The sequence below is a fragment of the Urocampus carinirostris genome, chromosome 2 (assembly GCF_059441175.1).
Source record: "Urocampus carinirostris isolate Australia breed hairy pipefish chromosome 2, RoL_Ucar_1.0, whole genome shotgun sequence".
Classification (NCBI taxonomy): domain Eukaryota; kingdom Metazoa; phylum Chordata; class Actinopteri; order Syngnathiformes; family Syngnathidae; genus Urocampus; species Urocampus carinirostris.
The window spans coordinates 13917742-13934277 of record NC_142350.1 but is presented as its reverse complement, the minus strand read 5'-3'; the positions used below and the strand labels follow the sequence as shown (position 1 = coordinate 13934277).

General features: G+C 39.9%; 1 protein-coding gene across 3 annotated transcripts in view; it reads left to right on the top strand.

Moving 5' to 3' along the window:
- The window catches only part of fam135b (family with sequence similarity 135 member B), a 54872-nt gene extending 38750 nt beyond the window's left edge, over positions 1–16122 (top strand). The window contains exons 13-21 of one of the 3 annotated variants that reach the window (XM_088329001.1): positions 1319–1341; positions 1417–2714; positions 4103–4269; positions 7081–7172; positions 7238–7335; positions 9494–9645; positions 11446–11556; positions 12929–13042; positions 14489–16122. In XM_088329001.1, the coding sequence (XP_088185127.1) occupies positions 1319–1341; positions 1417–2714; positions 4103–4269; positions 7081–7172; positions 7238–7335; positions 9494–9645; positions 11446–11556; positions 12929–13042; positions 14489–14694 (2261 nt within the window). In that variant the 3' untranslated portion in view covers positions 14695–16122. Of the gene's footprint in view, positions 1–1318; positions 2715–4102; positions 4270–7080; positions 7173–7237; positions 7336–9493; positions 9646–11445; positions 11557–12928; positions 13043–14488 lie in introns of those variants that run through there. The other 2 variants (XM_088329000.1, XR_015849763.1) reach the window with 2 other exon arrangements.
- Positions 16123–16536: the final 414 nt, after the last annotated feature.

The window sequence follows — 16536 nt, the reverse complement described above, 5'->3', positions numbered from 1 at the left end:
CCTTTAAAAATAAACAGACATAATTCTTAATCTTCCTACAACTGACTTAGTTTGATTAAAATGAGTTAACCCTTCTACCACTTTAAATAAAGGAAATTAATCCCCGTAATTGTCAATTGAATTAGACTGCATGATTATTATTATTATTTTTGCTAGTGACTCCTTGACAAAGCAATGGTTTAAAGTTTCATTTAACTTCACCATTTTTGTGTTTTCCTTCTTTAAAATCAATAATTCTCGCAACTTAGCTGCAAAAAAATGGAACTGCCATAGCATTAGCAAGCTGACAGCAAGACAAGCTATGCAGAAGCATTTTTCTTGTTGCGTGGAATTCTTTATCATAATGGGGACCTACATATCTATTGATGCTTTCATTTAATTTCATTTCTACTGTTTGTATATTGCATCATTGCACTACCAATTAAATGATAAATGAACCTCACTGCACGTCACTTCATCATTCAACCATCCATTCATTATCCGCACCGCTTATCCTCAGTAGGGTCTCGGGGGTGCAGGAGTCCATCCCAGCTATCTTCAGGCAGTGGGCAGGGGACACCCTGAACTGGTTGCCAGCCAGTCACAGGGCACAATTCGCTCGTTCATTCACACATAGGGACAATTTGGACCGGACAACCACCTGAAATGCATGTTTTTGGAATGTGGGAGGAAACCGGAGTGCCCGGAGGAGACCCACGCAAGCACGGGGAGAACATGCAAACTCCACACAGGAAGGTTCGATCTCACGAGCTCAGAACTGTGCCGCACACGCTGTAACCACTGCGCCGACGTGCTGCCCATGTCACTGCATCATTAATTTATCCATATTATACGTATAGATTCAGATTTGTTAATCTAATTCCCAGGGTTGAGAATCTAAAATCATATTTTTTTTTTCATCTTCCTTTAAGACTCTGCCATGTTTGGATGGACACTGAGTTTCGTTTTCTCTTTAAACAGTTGAAATTTCAGAGTTAACACTTAAATATGAACACGGGATTGTCCTTTTTTTTGATGATTCAAATTTATCTGAGGAAAGTTAATTCTTACCTTTAAATACTTAAATATGATACATTGATTTTCTGGCTTCAAAATGTCTCGATATATGTAAACGCAAGAATAAAATTGGCGTAGATAAATCGCAGATATATTTGTGTCCCTGCAAAATACATGATTCACACTGGATTTCTTTGTTTTTTGGTACTGGAGAAATAGGAAAAGAATGGCCTTAAAGATTCTTATAAAGTGCTTGAATTTATCCATGAAAAAGTGTAAAACCATGACGTTTGCTTGAGACTTTATGCTTTTGTCTTTCCAGATTGGCTGCCGCACACACCAGAGGTAGCAACATCTGACTTGGGTGACAACAGGACTCATTTGAGCAGTCTAAGAGCCAAATGCTTTGAATTATTACAGGATCCTTCTGATAGTGACGACTGCATGGATTTGACCACATACGTAGCCCTTATAGGAAAGCAAACAGACAGCGGGGATTGTCATGATACGACAGAAAAAATGGCAGATCCTCAGAAATTGTTAGATGTCACTTCAGATGAGAAAATATGCAATACGGTTATGGGAAAAAAAGCAGATCTCCGAAAGGATAGAAATTATGTGCCAGATGATCCTGTTGATTGCTGCGACACCTCAAAGGACAACTTTTGCCAGTTCATAAATGATGAAAACGAAGATACTCCAGCTAGCAGTCTCGTGGTCTCCTCGCATTCTGTGTCTTCGTCATCCCCCGGCAGCCTCAAAAAACTGCACCGTGCAGGTCCGGTCATCTCCAAGATCCTCAAGCGCTCTTCCTCGGTCATTTCCGACTCAGGGATCGAGAGCGAACCAAGCTCGGTGGCGTGGCCAGCTGAAGCTGTGCTGGAGGGCCGGCCTCCTTTGGGTTTCTCCAGCGAACGGGAGATTCCGAGGCACCGTGTGTTCCGCCACCCGGTCCTCCGTGGGTCCCTTGAGGACCTGCAAATGGAGAGCAACGTCAGCATCCCAAGTGCAGGAATACAAGCCTCCCTTACATCCATCAGCTCGCTGCCGTATGAGGACGAGCGGGAACACGTGCACGGTGTAAAACTGACCAAGTCGGTTTCTGCGCCACAAATCAGTAGCCCGGAGGAGACTGAGGCGGATCGTCGGACTTTGATCCAGGAAGTAGATGCTTCAAGCATCCCAATCCAGCAACAACATCCTAATCAAACATCAGAATCATTATTACAACACCCAAACCAGAACATTGAGGGTATTTTAAGTGGATCAACGCCAAGTTCTGAGTCCATCCCGGGTCCTCAAGTCCAGGAGTGTAGTCTTTCCACCTGCCACCAAGAACATGTAGATCATCACGTAAGTGTCGACGAAGTGCACCTCAGGCCTTTGGAATCAGTCAACAATCCAAGCCCACTGTACACGAAGAGTCTGTCCGAGGAACATTCGAACGAGCCGAGCAAAGCTGCCCCAAAAGCGCCCAGTGCGGGTCTGGCCTTCGTTAACAAGAAGATGGTGCAGGTGGTCAATATGTCAGTATCTTGCGCTCCCACCTGCCTACCATTCTCCTCAGTCCTAAGGGACTCGCCGTCTGTGAACGGTATGTCGACTCGCCAGACCATCTCACCCATCACCAATCAGCCTTTGGGATCCTTTGGCATGGTCTCCACCACCTTGCCTCACCACCTCGGCATGGACCAGCAGGCCAACGAACGCATGCTGAGGTTAGTGTTTGTGTGTGTTGGGTTGGGGGGGATAAATCAAACAACATTGAGGCCAAAATTTAGATCAATGAACGACAGTGCATTTCAAAAGTATTGCCCCCCCACCGAGAGACTTTTTGACATGTTGCTAAATTTCAGGCTTAAAACGTATAGATAAGAAACTCCAAATATTTTCTAACAATCAACATCATGTAAGGCATAGTAATGGAAAGAAACCAACCATTTGATAGAAAACATTGAAAAGTAGACATTGCAAAATATTGTCCCCCTTTGAGTTAATACTTTGTACAACCTCCTTTCACTGCAATCACAGCCTCAAGTCTTTCTGGGTATGTGTGTAAATGTTTTGCACATTTTTAAATACAAATATTTCCCCATTATTCTTACAAAATAGTACCTTACTAATGATTGTATTTTGTTAATAATTAGACTAATAGAGTAATGATTAAAATAATTGTACTATTAAAAGAAAAAAACACACCTAATCACGGACCAAAACAATATGTTTCATCTTTTCCAACAGTCTTTTTAGTTTAGGTCCTCAATATTCAGCATGTTTGATAACACTTATTTTCGATAACAATTCTGACTAGTTTTGAATACCAGTAATTTTGTTTTAAAAAAATGAGTGCAATATTTTTTTAATTTCCGTATCCGATTATCATGCATCAAAAACGCAAATTTCAATTTTACAGTTTTGTTGAGTTAACTATGAATTGACATTTTCAATTTCAGATTTTCATTTTTGATTGCTAAATGAGTATCAATGGTTTTTAGTTAGACTTGTTATCTGCCCCAAATAAAACACATTTTAATTTTTCGAATGCCAAAATCAATTTATCGGTCAATGGCATTAAATCAGCTATGTCAAACATACTGATTTATTTCGGACCCGCTAAAAAAAGTATGTTAACAAAATAAGCAAGTCACCTGGTCATGTCTTCAAAAGTCATGATTTTTTTTTCGATAACTAGAGGGCAGTGCTGAGTGTGTAGAGCTCGGTGAGTTGGTTGAGGTGTAAAACTGGATTCACTCAACTCTTAATGTAAACCAGTGATTACATTCATTTTTTAAAATCGTTTTATGAATAAATGTGTTGTGTTTGAAAAAAAAAATATGTGTAGGGCAGGTTAATAATGTAGACTAAATGAAAAAGAATCCTACTGAAAACAAAGCTTACAATTTGAAGATGACATTCTTTGACTGCCCTATCTTGAGTTTAAGATCCATGCCTTAAATGAGTTGGCACGGAAGATGAGATATACAATATGTGTGTAAATATTCTTAGAGCTGTTAATAGTTGGGCCATAATGTCAATGTACTCCATCTTGCAGGTTGAAATACTCACCTTTCAATTTAAGGAGTGTTTTCCATGTTTTGCCCTCCAGTTTCTTCAAAGCCAAAGAGAAGCTTTTCCAAGGACTGAACTTCCAGGGCGGTCTTTACAGCGACCTCCCCCTGCTGGCGTCCGACCTGCCCTATTTCCCCCCTGAAGAGGATGATGAGGAGTTTGATGACGGCATTCACTTGGTGGTGTGTGTGCACGGCCTGGACGGTGAGACCGAAACATAACTCATTCTGGAGACAGAGCGTCGTAACCAGTATAGCGAGTGTTACTGAAAAACAGTTATAGTTCCTAGGTATATCAGTTACCTCCCAGATTCACGGTTCACCAAAAAAGAGCGGGTTTCTCTGAAAATAACTATATAGTTACAGAAAAATGTACTGGACTGTCTCAGAAAATTAGAATATTGTGATAAAGTTCTTTATTTTCTGTAATGCAATTAAAAAAACAAAAATGTCATACATTCTGGATTCATTACACATCAACTGAACTATTTCAAGCCTTTTATTATTTTAATATTGCTGAATTTGGCCTACAGCTTAAGAAAACTCAAAAATCCTATCTCAAAATATTAGAATATCATGAAAAAGTATACAAGTAGGGAATTCAACTAATCACCTGAATCATCTAATTAACTCGAAACACCTTGCGAGGTTTCCTGAGCCTTAAAAACACTCAGCTTGGTTCAGTAAACTAAATCACAAGTATGGGGAAGACTGCTGATCTGACTGCTGTCCAGAGGACCATCATTGATACTCTCCATCAGGAGGGTAAGACACAAAAAGAAATTTCTCAAAGAGCAGGCTGTTCACAGAGTGCAGTTTCAAAGCATATCCACAAAAAGTCTGTCGGAAGGGAAAAGTGTGGCCGGAAACACTGCACAACCAAGAGAAATGACCGCAGCCTTAACAAAATTGTGAAGAAGAGCCGCTTCCAGAATTTGGGGGAGCTTCAAAGACAGTGGGCTGAAGCTGGAGTCCAGGTATCAAAAGCCACAGTTCACAGACGTGTCCGGGAAATGGGCTACAATAGCCGTATTCCCATGGTCAAGCCACTTCTGAACTCAAGACAACGGAAGAAGCGTCTGACTTGGGCTATGGAGAAGAAGCACTGGACAGTTGCAGAGTGGTCCAAAGTCCTCTTTTCAGACGAAAGCAAGTTTTGCATTTCATTTGGAAGTCAAGGCGCCAGAGTCTGGAGAAAGGTTGGAGAGGAGCAAAATCCAAGTTGCTTGAAATCCAGTGTGAAGTTCCCACAGTCAGCAATGGTTTGGGGAGCCATGTCAGCTGCTGGTGTTGGTCCACTGTGTTTCATCAAGTCCAGAGTAAATGCAACTGTGTACCAAGAGATTTTAGAGCACTACATGCTTCCATCTGCTGAAAAGCTCTATGGAGATGAGGATTTCATTTTCCAGCATGATCTGGCACCAGCCCACAGTGCCAAAACCACCAGTAACTGGTGCACTGACCATGGCATCACTGTCCTTGATTGGCCTGCTAATTCCCCTGACCTGAACCCCATTGAGAATTTGTGGGGTATAGTTAAGAAGAAGATGAAAGACACCAGACCTGCAAATGCAAATGAGCTGAAGGCCGCTATCGAAGCATCCTGGGCATCATTAACACCTCAGCAATGCCACAGGCTGATTGCCTCCATGCCACGCCGGATTGATGCAGTAATCCGTGCAAAAGGATTCCCAACCAAGTACTGAGTGCATCAATGGACATTTTCAAATGTTTGATTTAGTTTTGCTGTTATAAAATTATTTTTTTACTTGGTCTGAGGAAGTATTCTAATATTTTGAGATAGGATTTTTGAGTTTTCTTAAGCTGTAGGCCAAATTCAGCAATATTAAAATAATAAAAGGCTTGAAATAGTTCAGTTGATGTGTAATGAATCCAGAATGTATGACATTTTTGTTTTTTTAATTGCATTACAGAAAATAAAGAACTTTATCACAATATTCTAATTTTCTGAGACAGTCCAGTATATACTCGCATAGAAGCCGACCCCCTAAAACTACTTTAAAATAGCCACGTAATAAAATAGAAGAAAAGATGTACATCAACCTGTGGAAGCAGTGAAGCTACATATTTCTTGGTTTGTGCTATCTTGAGAGCTTACAAACGAACATTTAGCCAAGACACATTTTGTGACTTGGCTTCAAACCACTCGGGTATTTCCCTCTCCACCTCTAGGTACTGTCCAAGAAATTTAGTTTTTTTTCACCAGGAATGGTGTATTGCAAAAATAATTTTACCAACATTCAGCACACTTTTACCGAGTGATAAGATCTTAGGCCAAGCACAGCCCGGCCTAAAATTCGGGTTGGGTTTGGGCGCAGCTTCTCTCCTGTTTTTTTTTTTTTTAATTATTCACCCGTCATTGTTCTTTTTTTTTTCATTTTTGTGGATGATACATGCAATTTTAGCATGCACACTTGTCAGTGCGCTTGCGGCACGGGTGGACCCAGAGAAGCTGGGTGGAAAAAGTGGTCCAAAATCACCTCTCCTCCTCCCAAGTCCTTACAAATAATATATATAAGGTATTTTTTGCTCCGAGCTCTGAACTCTATTCAGTTGTGATTTATAGGTAAATATAAACATGTCCACCCTTCATGTGACCATGTAAGTGATGGAGAATCCAGCAAACTAGAGAACATTGCAATTCTGCATTAATAAATAGACAATTAACACGGTAACACACCATGTGGTAAAGACAGTAGAGTTACAATGTTTTAATAACACACGTCATTGTACTTGTTAAGAAAAGTAATTGCGTTACACATAAGTGTAATGCATTAGACCCAACAATGGTTATAACTAGATAGATGGATAGATGGATAGATGGATGGATGGATGGATGGATGGATAGACGTATACTTAATTCATCCCAATAGGGAAATTCACATTTCCAGCAGCATCATCAAAAATAAAATAAGATATAAAGGATACAAAAATACCCAATATAACATGTAGAATAAGAAGCATTTAGAGTCTACAAGTGAGTCTTTGCTTCCAGGCAACAGCGCGGACCTCCGTTTGGTGAAGACTTTCATCGAATTAGGACTGCCGGGATCCCGGCTGGACTTCCTCATGTCTGAAAGAAACCAGGTACATGTACGGTGGAGAAACGTCTGAAGAATAAATGCAATATTGAAAAAGTGTTTTTTTGGCAGATTGACACATTTGCCGATTTCGACACCATGACGGACAGGTTGCTGGATGAGATTGTTCAGCACATCCAGTTGTACAATCTTACCATTGGTAGGATAAGGTCAGTGTTGAAAAGTTCAATACTTTACTTGAAAAAAACAAATGTAGCGAATATGGGTGGTAAATAAATTATTCTAACAATTTTTGGACCAATTGAATTAAAGAGGCGAGTTTATTCTTTTCAAAACTTGTCTCACCTTTTTGAAGCACTACATATGTTTTTAGATCACTATGTCAGGAAAACTGATCGAAAACCTTGGTTAGTAATTCTGAAGGGTGGCTACACACACTTTAGGTTAATTCTTTTTACCGTTTTTGATAGTTCAATATACTTTAGTCAAGACACACACACACTTCGAATTTATGGACTTTTCTTTTACTAATCATCCACCGAAGAAGCTTGAATAGAACACAAAACTTTAATAAGAAAATAAAACAAAGACAACTAGAAGTTGAGAACTTAAACTTGCACCGTTTGGATAGACAACAACGTTGGCTTGATTATTACATTATTGTATTTTGATGGAGTTCCCCATTTTACATCACACCAATACCAATACCTAGCAGCAACGAGATCTTCTGTGAAGTTCTGCTTCGATAAAGTTGATGGCCCAGTGTTTATGTCCTCGGCTGTAGAGTGATGAGGAATCCTGGTAGGCCTGGCAGTTAGCCACTCCAAGTTATTTTCATGTCCTACAAATTGTTTAGTTGACTCAAAGGAGACAGAACTACATTTACGTACATCTACTCCCTAAAAATATTTAGTTAATATTTACATAATTATTGAGAATGAGTATCTAAAGTGAGTCCGCATCAATTTGTGAATACATTTAAAAACACTAGTGGCGTTTGACGTTCTAAAACACCTGCTAAATTATCAAATATATGTTATTTGTTCATTATTTATAGATATATATGTAGTAATTAATTATTTTTGTGTCAAATAGTTTTGTTCACATTTTCTCTTTAATGGTGACACAGAAAAATGAAGGAGACATAGGGGTTTCATAACAAATTTGTAAGTATGGCATTTCCCACCTAAACAACATACTTAGCCACACATCCATACCATCCAGGAGAAAAAGGGGAGGAGGGACTTAAATAGAAATAATAATACTAATTATAACAATATGGATAGTGTATGTACACATTTCATTTACACGAGTAAATATTTCTAATAACAAACTGTGCAGCCCCCTGTCTCTTGACTTGATTTGTCATTTGTGCACCGAGAAAAAAAGTCCAATGTATTGGAAGAAAAAAAAAAAAAAAAAAAAAAAAAAAAATATATATATATATATATATATATATATATATATATATATATATATATATAGAGAGAGAGAGAGAGAGAGAGAGAGAAAGAGAGAGAGAGAGAGGGAGATAGAGATAGAGAGAGAGAGAGAGAGAGAGAGGGAGAGAGAGAGAGGGAGAGAGAGATAGTACTACAGTTGCTTTGCGAGTGGCGCCTGCCTTGAGTGACATCAAGTGGACACATTTAAAACTGCAACTCCTTTCTGTTGTCTTGCGGACCAAAATAAAACCCTTGGCGGGCCAGGTCTGGCATACCAGTTTTTTTCTTACACAAATATGCTAACAAAGATTAATAAATCAAGTTTCTTTGGTTTGACATTGTATAAGGTTTTTGTTTTTTGAGTTTTTCCTTGCCCTCATGTAGGTTTCAGTTCAGGGGATGGTGTAATGGTGGTCTGCGTAGGCTTATGAGACCTTTTGTGATTAAGGGCTATAGAAATAATCATGACTCGACTTTGTTTTTAAACACTTGAAGGTCATAAATGTATATATTTTATTATTATGAGGCTCACCAGAAGGGGACTGATGTAGTGGTCGGCCATATCGCTGCTACGGCTACCCTAAAAAAAAAATGAGAAGAACGTTGATAAAGTTTGCTCCATAGTTTGTAACGTTCCTTGTGTTTTGAATCACTTGTTTCTGCCGTGGAATTAAGGAATTCATTTACCTTCTTAATTGCCCTGAAAATGCCAGCTAGGACATTTTCCAGTCTCCGGAGAGTCCAGTGCAAGTAAGGCAAACAAGAAAAAGCAGCAGTTTCATTTTACGCAGTTGGCCGAAACGGCGATGAGGGATTTTCCCAAGAGCCTTTGCTCGGTTGCAATTAATTCCGACTCTCTCCAAATCATCTGAGAATAATTTACCAAGTTTATGAAGTTTCTCGAATTCTGTGCTCCTGTGTTCAGCTTCATCGGTCACTCGCTGGGAAACGTTATCATCCGCTCGGTGTTGACGAGGCCTCGTTTTCGATGCTACCTTCCCAGGTTGCACACTTTCCTTTCACTTTCTGGTCCACACCTGGGAACGCTCTACAACAACAGCACCCTGGTCAGCACAGGTCAGTTTTCTTTGTTTGTTTGTTTTATTTCTTATCGATGTTGGCAGGTCGTTTTGCTCATTTTAAAGGGACAGTGTCAATGGAAAAAAACTTGCCTGCCTTGAGATATAAAGGCTGTAACTAAACTCGGTTCAAATTTTGGAAAATACTGTACACATACTTAAAACTTTTCAATGACTTTATTGCCACACTTAAATACATTTACGGTCCAAGATACCATCAAAGAAAGAGTATTTAAACCGGCTCATACCTGGGAACGCTCTACAAAAACAGCACCCTGGTCAGCACAGGTCAGTTTTCAATTATTATCAATGTTGGCAGATCCTTTTGCTCATTTTAAAGGGGCAGTCTAAATGAATAATCCATGTAAATGGTAAATGGACAGAACTTGCCTGCCTTGAGGTATATAGGTTGTAACAAGACACAGTTCAGATTTTGAAGGAGACTGTACACGTATTTAAAAACTTTGATGCGTTTATTGCCACACTTAGATGGTCCAAGATACCCTCAAATAAATAGTATTTAAACTGCAGCGGTCTCACTTTACTTCAAACCAACTCCTCGTTCTTTATCGGGCGTTGAAAAATAATTTGGGTGGCACAGCCCACTGTGCAGGGGTTCAATTCTAGCTACCAGCCTCCCCGTGCGGAGTTTGCATGTTCTCCCCCTGCTTGCATTGGTTTCCTCCAGGCACTCCAGTTTCCTCCCACATTCCAAAAGGGTTAACATGAGTGTGTCAATGGTTGTTTGTGAGAGAAAGTGGTGCAGTACGTGGATGGATGGGTGAAAAAGATCTGGCTCATCTTGAAAAGTGGGATGACACATTACACCGAAAAAAAAACAGCAACCAAATGATGAAGGCGCAGTATCTGAGTAAGATTGGGAGGGTACTCCTGCTGCTAGTAAGCATGGAAACCAGTAGTTCTGTTTCATGTAGGGGAGCAAAACCCTACCTAAACAAAATGGCCTGGAGAGGGATGGGCGCCGCCAAGCTGTACGCACCCAAGACATACAGCAGGGGGTGATATCCTGACAAAGCACATGGTTAAAGGATCTCTGGACAGTGAACTGTGTATTGTTGAGTGCCTCCTAGTGGAAAAAACATTTAAAAACAGAATTTATTTAAATATCAAAAAAAAAAAAAACACGATCAATCTATAAGCATGCTTTCTTCTAAATGGTTTGAGAAATTTGCTTTTTTTTTTTTTTTTTTTTCATATCATGAGCCAGTTGGATGATTTAATCCGGCCCTTCACAAATCGTGTATGACGAAAAAGAAGTGTGAATCTAGGTGATTCCTATCAAAAGTTATAATCTTTGAAGATGCTCTCTCTGGCCACTCGAGGGCAGTGTTGAGTTTTTACAACATAGTGAGTTGGTTGTGGTGTACAACTGCTTTCACTCAACTGTTAAAATAAAACAGTGAACACATTAAATGCCAAACATGAAAATTGTTTGTGAACACATGTGTTGTTTTTAGAAAGTATCCTTTGCCATCCGAGATTATGAGACCAATCCAGGCTGAATGGTAAAGGATAATACCGAAAAAAAAACGAAGCTAAGGGTTTGGAGTTGACATTCGGCCCAGTGCCAAATTGAGTTTGACATCCCCGGTTTAGGAAAATGATGCGGAGATGTTTATTGTTGGAGAACGTCTGATCACCTTCTTGACTTTCGGAGGGCTTTGTGTAAGGCCAACTGTAACCCGCTTTTGAACATATTGTCATCTGCAATAATCCAAATCGCTCATAAAATCTCATTTTGACAGAATGATGTGTGCATGTATTTGTGCCTGTGAAGGTCTGTGGTTGATGCAGAAGCTGAAGAAATCAGGATCCCTGCTGCAGCTCACCTTCAGAGACCACATGGACCCACGCAAAACCTTCCTATATCTCCTGAGTCAAAAACCGGGTAGGGCAATAAGGAAAATCCATCTCTCTTACTTTTACAAGTGTGAACGCAATAACCCTGTCAATGGCAGTAATCATTGGATTTGCTATTTGTCAACCCCCGTCCTCTTCCTTTTCCTGCCAACACACAAAGAATGACACTTAATCACTGCGAAGGTTTTTAAAAGCACTCGCTGACAAGCGACAGAAAGAAAAATGTCCTTTTTTTGTCAGGCCTGTCAGGCTGTTTCTATACAGTGTCTTGCGAAAGTATTGGCCCCAGTAAAAAAAGAAACAGCCAATTAAGTGAGTTGGCAATTCAGGAAGAAAGATAGTGAGGGGAATAGAGAAAGATCAAACAAAGGACAGATGGACTTATTACTCACAGCCACAAGTCTTTTTGGGTATGTCTTCTTGTTAACGAAGGCCAGACCCGCACTGGCCGCTTTTGGGGCAGCTTTGCTCGGCTCGTATCTTGTTGAACATGTTATATGTGTCTCCCATCCAAACAGCAAACATGACTTTTAATGGTATTGTTTCAAAAAGGGCCACTCTTCCATAAAGGGCATATTTAGTCAGATTATGACTAAAAGTTGTCTTATGCAGAGATCGTATTACCTATGTTGTGAAGGCTTGAAGGCCATCAAATGTGATCATGACCCTCTTGGTTGCTTCTCCGAATAGTTTTCTCCTTGTATGGGCCGGAAGTTTAGAGGGCGATCCAGGTCTTGGTAGGTTTGCAGTGGTTTCATGCTCTTTCTAATGTACCAGTATATTATTGCACACAGAGTTCTTCAGGAGATGTGTAAATAATGTGAATTTTTATTGTATCCTATTCTTGCTTTCAACTTTTCCACAAGTTCATCCCAGACCTGCCTGGTGCGTACTTTGGTCTTTATAAAGCTGTCTGCTTTCACAGACCCCTGAGCCCATCACAGAGCACGTGCATTTAAACTGAGACTTAATGACACTGTTTGACACATAATAACACTCCGTTTATCATTGTTAGTCATTTAGGTCAACATTGTATCATACAGAAGTCATCACCGAACTTCTGGAGTTAGTTGGCTCAGCTGAGAGAACAGTGTGCTAATTATTTTGCAACACTTACTTTTCAGTTTTCTGTTAAATCACCAAGTTTATGAAGTTTATGGTCAATTAAATTATAAAACGTTGGAATTACTTGGTACCACCTCATGATTCTTTTTCACATGTTGTTGATTCTTTGAAAATATCTTCAATAGTTTAGCTTTAAGTTTGAAGCCTGAAATGTGGCATTAAGACAAAAAGTTCTGGGGGACCAATACTTTCGCTATGCACTGTACAGTAAAATGCTGCGTTTACACTGACAGACTGGACTTGACGCATGTTTTTTTTTTTTTATTTCTTGCCAGGGCTCCAGTATTTTAAGAATGTGGTCCTGGTGGCATCGCCACAGGACCGATATGTTCCCTTCCACTCGGCCAGGATAGAGATGTGCAGGACAGCACTCAAGGACAAAACCACAGGTGACGAGCATGAGTATCCTAGCTAAAATTTTGCTGTATGTTGTTCTGTATTTATCATTCCTTGGGAGCTCAGTGTATCTGATCCAATAGCATCTATCATAGCGTCATTGCTACTATCTAGTATAAATATCCATATAACTCTCACCATTACCGCCCGACCAGGGCCCGCTGGTGTAAAGCTCAAACCTGCCCGAGCCTGACCAATTAGCTTGATTTTAGGGGCCGAGCCTGAAGCAAAACAACATTTTCATGAGTTATTTGTGAGGATTCGGGAGCAGTTTTTGGCCGAGGACTAGCTCATTGAGATTTTTGTAATCGAGGTATATAACAGGGGTGTCAAGCTAATTTTAGCTCGCGGGTGCCGTAGTTGAAAATTCATCGTAGCGGGGTCCGACTAGTAAATTAAAGATAAAGAAGGAAAGAAAGAGTGAGGGGGGGAAAGGAAAACATTGGATATATAAAAAGAGGAAGAGAGAGAGAGAGAGAGAGAGAGAGAGAGAGAGAGAGAGAGAGAGAGAGAGAGAGAGAGAGAGAGAGAGAGAGAGAGAGAGAGACATCTGCCCTGGTCATATCCCTGGAGAGGGGTGACTGACACATTCTTAAAACCAGTGTAAGAACGAGAAATAGAGTGAAGAAGAAAACATAGAAAGAAACAGACAATTAAGTAAGAAAGCAATAAAGAAAGAAATATATTGAGATGAATAGAGAAAGCGAGAACGAAGGACATAAAAAGAAAGAGAAAGATAAGGATAAAGAAAAAGAGAGATAGAATGTGAGAAAAAAGAGGCAGAGGGAGAAAGAGAGGGGAGAGAAAGAGAGAGAGATGCATAAAATAGTAAGAAAGAGAGATGGAGGAAGCAAAACAGAAGAAAATAGAGAATCAAATAAAGCCAAAAGGAGATAGAAAGATAGAAAAAGAGATGAAACGGTAGGGAAAAAGGGAAAAGAGGTATAGAAAGAGTAAGAAAGACAAAAAGAGAAAATGGTGAGATAGAAAGAGAGATAGAATGACAAAGAGGCAAAGAGATGGAGACACAAATAAAAAGAGACATAAAACCAAATTACAGCAATAGAGAAAAAAACAAGTGAGAAAGCAAGAAAGAAAGCAAGAGAGCAAGAAAGCAAGAAAGAATAAATGAAAGGAAGAAGGAAAGAGAAAGAAGAAAAGAAGGAAAGAAGGAAAGACGGAAAGAAGGAAAGATGGAAAGAAGGAGAGAGAAAAATACAGATACAGTTTTTCTAGGAGCTGCAACTGGCTTTGGTTACATCAATTGGACATATTTCAAACTGCATCTCTGTTTTTCTCTTGCGCTCTTCTCATTGTTGTCTCGCGGGCTGGATTCAAAGCCCTGTCGGGCCCGATCCGGCCCACGTGCTGCATCTTTTACACCCCTGGCCTCAACACAAAAATCGAATTTGACCCGACTTCCTTTTCCTTCCCCGCAGGTCCCGTCTACACGGAGATGATCAATAACCTCCTCCGTCCCTTAGCGGAGGCCAAAGATTGCCGTTTGGTCCGCCACAACGTTTTCCACGCGCTGCCCAACACGGCAAACACGCTGATCGGCCGAGCGGCCCACATCGCCGTCTTGGATTCGGAACTTTTCCTGGAGAAGTTCTTCCTGGTGGCCGGACTCCAATACTTCAAATGAGTTTGACGAGTAGCCGTGCAAAACCGTAACGTGAACAGGGGACATCTATTCGGCATGGATCTATGCCTTACATATAGGGTAACAAACGGGCGACCTGCGAGACAACATTGAGGGAATCGCGACTGAAGATATTGAGCTTCAGTTTTAATTATGTCCACTTGATGTGGTCAAAGCATGGCACTACTCCTAAACTTAATGGAGCTGTGTTATTCTCTCTCTTTTTTTCCTCACGCTCTCTTCTTTATTCATTTATGTCTCTTTTTTTCCGTTCTTTAGCTCATGTTGTCTCTGTCTTTCTATTTTTCCCTTTCTCTCTGTCTCTTTCTTACGACCTATTGCGGTTTCTCCCTCTTTTTCTCCCTCTTTTTCTCCCACTTTCGCATCTCTTCATTTTTTCTCTCACTTGATCTTTCTTGCTTTCTTTCTTTTTTCGGTTCCTCTTTTTCTATCTTTATATCACTCTCTCATTTCTGTTTTTCTTTCTGTCACTTTCTCACTTACTGTTTTTCTCTCTATCACTCTTTCACTTACGGTTTTTCTTTCTTTCATCAATTAATCTTTCTTTTCTTCATTATGTCTTTCTTTTGTTCTTTCTTTCCTCATCTCTCTATCTCACTCTCTCTCACTCGCTCTCACTCTCATTCTCACGCTCATTCTCTCTCTCATCCTCACTCTAATTCTCTCCCTCATTCTCTCTTTCTCATTCTCTTACTTCCTCTCTCTCTCTCTCTTCATGTCTCTCTCTCTCTCTCTCTCTCTCTCTCTCTCTCTCTCTCTCTCTCTCTCATTCTCTCTCTCTCTCGCTCTCATTCTCTCTCTCTCTCTCTGTCTCTCTCTCTGTCTCTCTCTCTCCCTCTTTCTCTCTCTTTTTCTCTCTCTTTCCCTCTTTCCCTTTAATCTACTAGTCCGGTCCCAGGGAGAGCGTTTTTATCATACAGCACGCTAACAGGGGTTTGACACCCATGCCTTATATCTAGATTCTCGGCCACGACGCTAACATATGCAAGCAGCGCCGAGTCCGCCCTCCATTATCATCCGAGTAGCTACCGCCTGCAACGTACCCTGATGTAAAGTAAGATACATGTAAGACATGTTGATGTAGCTCTATTATTACCTCTTGGGTTTCTATATTTTCTCTTATTTGAAATTGTAAAGTCAATATTGCGTACAGTCATGAGGCTATGTAAAACAATTTAAAACTATAAATATATATATATATATATATATATATACCAGCTCAGTAGCCTAGATGGTAAGGCGCCCGCTTTGAGACTGGGAGGTCGGTGGTTCGCGCCCCGGCCGAGTCATTCCTAAGACTTAAAAAGTGGTCGGCGGCGCCCTCTGTTGGCTGCGGCTGCATCGGCTCGCTACAACGGGTCAGGTGCAATCGACATTTCGTTCTGTGTACATTGTTACACAGAATGACAATACAAGGAAATTATTATTATATATATATATATATATATATATATATATATATATATATATATATATATATATATATATATATATATATATATATATATATATTTATTTATTTTTTTTGTCCTGGATAAATATTTAAAATGTATTTTGAAATTCCAGAACTGCTGTGACAATTTCAAGTAAAAGACTAGTTTTTCAATATCATTAAATATCTTAAATGATTATTTAAAGGGACACTGTGTAATATTTGACCATTTATAAATATTTCTTTACCATTTATAAATATTTTCTCACATATTTTCTGTCTACCTTTCTCACTCATTTTTTGCTCTTTCTCACTCTCTTTCTTTTCTCTGTCTGTCTCTCTCTCTCTCTCTCTGTCTGTCTCTCTTTTGCTCTCTCACTTTCTCACTTTTT